The sequence below is a fragment of the Dromiciops gliroides genome, chromosome 1 (assembly GCF_019393635.1).
Source record: "Dromiciops gliroides isolate mDroGli1 chromosome 1, mDroGli1.pri, whole genome shotgun sequence".
NCBI classification, from domain to species: Eukaryota; Metazoa; Chordata; class Mammalia; order Microbiotheria; family Microbiotheriidae; genus Dromiciops; species Dromiciops gliroides.
The window spans coordinates 199521514-199527513 of record NC_057861.1 but is presented as its reverse complement, the minus strand read 5'-3'; the positions used below and the strand labels follow the sequence as shown (position 1 = coordinate 199527513).

Below are 6000 nucleotides of genomic sequence, written 5' to 3'. Positions count from 1 at the left end.
GAGAGTTAGAGAAAGTTAGATAAAAGCCTAGTTTAGCCCATGCATTAATTATTCCCATGTTAATCAATAGAAATGATTTCGTGTTTAAACGGTTTGTTCTTAAGATTTCAGTAATTGGATAATTGTTTATTACTAAGCCTAGAATTATTGCAAACTTTTCCCCACCATTCTGCTATGAAATGCCCAAGAAAGCAATGATACAGAGGTATTTTCTTACTGAAAAAAATAAATTAATTTTTATATGAAACCACATACATTTTTAATATTTTGGACATAAATCTCAAGTTATTGTAGAAAATTAATTTTCTTAGACTTAAAATTCAAACCAGGCATTCATCTAAAACGTATGATCTTGTTTTTCATATGCCATTCCTAAGAATATGAAATTGATCATGACATTTTTGTTACTGTAGTCTAAAAGATCCATTTGAAACAAAGTAATTTGAAATTTAATTATGAAACTTTAAAACTATTTTGGGGTTGTGCTATTATTAGAATATCATGTAGCAAAAATCCCCAGAGTCCAAATTTATAAATTTTCCATTAATGGTATATTGATTTATGTAAAATATAACTATTATCTGATATCTTACTTTGGATCCCAAATTCACAGAAATAGGAATTACTAGTTATAATTTTAGGCCATTTAAATTGCACAATTCTTTGTAGTTTTCCCTTTCTATGACCTGTAACTGGCTGACATTTAAAAGTGGTTTTCATCTTTGAAGTGTAGGATGTAATGCTTATTTATGAATTTTAATTTGAATTTCAGTGACCAGCAGCTCACTACATGCTATTATAAATATATGATCCTTTCTTTAATGCCCCCCACCCCAGGTAATTTTGTTGAGGGGAAAAAGAAGAAATTATAATTGTCCTTCGTATTGGTTCTCTACATTTCTGAAAAACCTATATTATTGTTAGAAATTATAGGTTAAAAGTTCTTCTAAAGCAGTTTGTGGGAAGCCCAGGCCTCCTTAGCTTCTTTGACAAGGGTGTTGACGATTTAAGGTCTCCAGCCTGCCCTGAGAGATCACTTATATCGAACAGCAGATGAAAAGCCAGTGCAGATGTAATTTATCGTCGGCGTTTCCTTCTAAAGAATAATTGTGGAGACTTGGCTAGATCAATAATATGGATTTTTGTTGTTAGGTCTTGTAGTCTGCACCATAATGAGAGATAGGGGACAGTGGCTGTTTTCTAATAGAAAATAAAGGATTGGTTTCCGTGTCTTTCTACATTTGAATGCAAAATGGCACACTTGAAACTAATTCAAGTTGTTAAGAAAAGAACCATTTTCCATTATATCCTTGATATCATATAAACATAGCATGTTAAATCAACCTCTTCTATGCCAAGTGAAATATTACCTTTAGTTTTTCCTTAAAGTTTAAAGGTTGTGAATTTCAAAGAAATAATGATGAAATTGTTAAACATATTCACGGAAATACACTTGTCTATGCTCACCCAGCTCCCCTCACTCCCCCTGAAAAGCAAATGAAAATTGAACTGAAGATTACAAAAAAAAAAAAAAAATCAAGCCATAGAGGTAGATGTGAAATATAGTACAGTAGAGACTAACGTCCCATATGAAATCTTATATGTCATGAAACCAAGGTCACTAATGTATCTGGAATCAAATCAGATGAAAAATGAGAAACCACTTCTCTATGCATTAAATAGTTATGTATATTCAAACCTAAGAAAGTTATAAATGTAAACTGCACATATGCAAAGTGAATTAACTTAGTGTACAGTTTTCTGGCACTTACCATATAGCTCATGCACATTTTATATTTCATGACACAAATCTAGGTTACTACAGTGGAAGAAGTAGAAAAATAAAATATGATTTCTCTCCAAACGTAATAAGAATTCTATGTCCTCATTAGTCTTTAAGACTACTACCTACATGCAATGCCCCCAAAGTTGTTACCCATACAACCTAAGCTATGATGATATGTAAGATGATAGAGAATAATATTTAAATAAAATTAGAGCAATATTTTAATTTTAGAGTGAATTTTATTCTGTGATGTTCAAGAGTTCCATATTCAGTGCTATCTAATTGATATTATAGCTAGTCAGAAAGATTTATACTCAAATTGATTAAATAATTAAATGAATATTTAATTATAATTAAGCTTTATTCTTCACAGCCCATCTACTCTATTCCTCTGATTCTGTGATGATCTCATGATATCAAGGAATAAATTTGACCCCCCAAAAGGAGAGTGATTATAGGAAACAATATTTTTTAGCTCAGATGCATATATTAGTGATAATGATGATGAATAATTTGATAATATAACTTTGGAAATTTGGGTTAATAAATATAATTGTATTTACATGGTCATTATTATATGTCCTTCATTTAAACTGTGAATTTTGGAAATGCTTGTATAAGAATGACTTTTTAATAACCAGAGCTATTTTGTCTTTTGGTATATGGTCTTTCTTTTTTCCCCCCTCATACTAAAAAATCCAATGATAATTCCAAAATGGCTGTAGCTAAATCCTGATTTTATGCCAAAAACAAGTTTTACAGCATATGTAGAAAGCTTTGAAAACTTGTTGCATTAAATGTCTAAATTAGTAAAGTAGGTAAAGGTGATTTATTTTGTGTTTGGAAAAGTATTTTATAATTTCACTGAATCTTTCCAAGGTTAGCATCATTATTCCATGCTGCCCTTTTTCGTAAGTCTTGTGGGATGAAACTGCCTAGCTTGCCAGTACTTATTGCCTAAATATGCTACAGTAGAAAGATATATTGTATTTATAAACCGTGGGGCAAAGTGTTAGCTGGGATAAAAATACCCCCCAAAATGATCATTTACACACTTCTAACAAGTACTGTCTGCCAAATCTATAATTTTTGCAGTGGCTTAGAATGAAGAAATATCATTAAAGAGGAACAATAGGAGTTTTTTGTATTTTCTGTAGTAATCCCCAGACTTGCTTTCTTTATGTCATGAAAGTTTTTGAAACATAAACAGCATTTAATTGCCATTGGTAGTGAGTAATGTGGATTTTATTGTTTTGTGAGCTCTTCAGTATGTTCAAGAAAACCATTTAATTCACATTATTAAGTAGAGAGTTATTAAAGAAGACCTTGATCAAATCAAGTAAAAAATTGTCCATATCCTTAAGTTGTTAGTAAATTCAATATATTTTATTTAAGCAGAATCATATATACTGTATATTAACTTTTTTGAGCAATCTTTACTCAGCACAGAAAGGCCAGATGTATGGGAATTGTAAAAAATCAGGATATGCATAAAAACTGTTCAAGTGCATAAAGCAGCCCCATCTGGAAGACATCTAACAGAAATGAAGTTGTACAAAACCATTCCATTGATAATAAAGCTAATTTTTATGGGTCTGACAAGTATGTAATTATGTTCAGTGGTGCTTTTCAGATTTTATCACAGTCAATAAACCGCAGTGGTAATTTCATTCCCATTTGACATATTTACATGGAAACATTTGATTGGAGGAATTAGTAACCCTGAAAGCCTTGATAGATATGTTTTAATGATCTGTGACCTCTGCAGTCCCTCATCTGTTTATTGTTGCAACAGGCGAGAAGTCATTCCTGTGTGACCTTTGTGGCTTTGCCGGTGGGACGCGGCATGCCCTCACCAAGCATCGCAGGCAGCACACAGGTCAGTAGAGCTGTCTTTGCCCTTTGGTATTTTCTCTGCAGCAAGAGCTTATCATCTAGTGTGGAAACTAAAGCAAGTAAAATAAAATATTCCAACACAAATAATACATGGGTTCATCATTTGCTTTGCCTTTTTTCATTTTTGTAAAATCCGTAGGCTTAGACTCTAGAGCAAATGCTATTTGAATAAGGTAAGACTTTAAATAATCTGGTTTTTGTATATATAAAAATAGGTAAATCATACATCTCAGGGATCAGGTGTCTTTGGTAAATTAATGTTAAATAGAAGGAAAGATTCTCCCCTTCTCCCCCCCCCCCCACCTCCCCCAACCCCCCATCTCTGCCCTGCCCTGACCTAGATCAATGAGCCTACTCTCTGCTTGGCAAGAATCCCCCTTAAGGATCCTGGGTGAATATTACAGATTGAATATCTATGGTTTCAGACTGAGGGGAGGGGTGTAGTTTGTTGTCAGTGTTGTATCAGTTATCCTTTCACCTTGCAAATTTTTCAGATGGATTTTAATGAAGATATGTAACTTTGCATGAGACTCAGGGTGTAGTTGTATTAGAGTGTTTCTCTTTGCAACTGGTATGTAATCCTGTTTGCAGAACTTAATTAATGACTTGGGGAAAGAAATAGGTTACTTAGGAGTGAAGACTAAATAGTTACATGGCTTACTTTAATTTTTCTCAGTAGATCTTTTTAATTAAAATTTCTTTTTTTTAAGTAAATCTTCATGAAATGTGTCTATAAAGATCACTTTTTATTATTTGAATCTTCTTGGTTAACATGCTGAGAAGAAAAAGCCTTGTCAAAGAGAGTTCCTAAAAATAAGCCTCCATTTACCTACAAAATGAACTTCAGTGAATGTCTGTGAAAGTGCTCTGTTTGGTGCTGTTTGTTTCTTGACCTGTGTAGTTTAACAGTGATTCAAGGAACAAAATATCTTGCCCTCAGCAGCACCTGTGCTAGTTAATGCAGGCCATAGCTTTCATCACTCAAGTCCATTTGATTCAAATTAATGTATAAAATAAAGGTTAATATTAAATATGATCAGACATTACTGAGTTTACTAGGACCAAGAAAATGAATCTTAAGGATAGCCAAACAGTCTCCAACATAGTATATTCATGTACTCTTTTCAGGATTTAATATTTATAGTGTCAAATAGTGTTTTGGTATGCAGTAGACATCGTCTCTAGTCACACCTTTGACTGATCTAACTTCTGCTCTATGTTTTAATACTAAAGTTTGTCAGTTTATTGCCACTTGAGTTATGACTATTTAAATGTTAGCAGTAGCTAACCTCATCCCAACCTGGTCTGGCCCTGGAGAGCCACATAATACTCTTGCATGATACCTCTGTCAGCGTGGCGGGGCTCTCATGATCTGGCATGTGCTCCACTCTTGCCACCCCAGTGGAGACACTAATGCTGTGATCAGAGGCATTTACAGGTGATAGATCATGAAGCTTGCATCTTGCAGGCATAACTTTATATTTTATGTCAGGACCAGAGGCTCCTTATTACTTTGCTATTAACTTTATGCTATACAGGACAATGTCTCAGAGACAGAGGTATCTGTCTTTTTGGCATTTATCTGCCTCTGTGGCACAAACAATCAGAGATGATTCTTTAACACAAAAATCAGCTCTTAAGCCTATTTGCTTCAAAGAAAACATCCCAGTACAACTCGGCGTAGGCTTGGGGCTGTTATGCTGGATTTACAATATTTTCATCTCAAATACACCATTTTTTTCTGGCCCAGGTTTCATACGGTATACTTGGAATCTATATTTCTCTGTTGTGTCCCTGTTTGACATGGTTTACCCTGTACATAGAGTACCCAAGCAAATTACAATCAGGTTCAAAAGGGATAGGTATCAAAAGTGCTCTAAATGGCTTAAATAATTCCCTGCTGCAATACAAACTGTCTAGGGGGCTGACACAAAACATCTTCCATTCTAAGATTTACTTTTATCACCTGTCAGAGACCCTTGATTCAAGGGCAAGGGAGCAAATCCTCGTGTATAGTTGAAGAGTCCTGACCAGCTCAATAACCCCCAGTCTGAAGAAATGAGGCATATTGGTATCTAGAAGAGTGTACAGTCAGTCTCAACAAATAGTTGGTACAGAAAAGGGCCCTGCTCTGTGTCTGCAGCCATGATGTGGTTGGGCTTCCATCTTCTTCCTCTTGCTTTGCTCTCAGTGGGCCATAGGTTCCAAGGCATTTTTGATAGTCAGCAAAGATTACTAACCTTTTAGGAAAAATGCTAAAATGGAGTAGTTCAGTAAGTAGATTTATGTGCGGTATAAAATTATGATGGGAAAAATAT

At 34.2% G+C, this 6000-nt stretch overlaps 1 protein-coding gene across 2 annotated transcripts in view; it reads left to right on the top strand.

Moving 5' to 3' along the window:
• ZNF407 (zinc finger protein 407) overlaps positions 1 to 6000 on the top strand; it is a 660319-nt gene that overhangs the window by 396937 nt on the left and 257382 nt on the right. For both annotated transcript variants that reach the window (XM_043976868.1, XM_043976869.1), the window contains exon 6: positions 3582 to 3665. In XM_043976868.1, coding sequence (XP_043832803.1) covers positions 3582 to 3665 — 84 coding nt within the window. The remainder of the gene's footprint in view (positions 1 to 3581; positions 3666 to 6000) is intronic.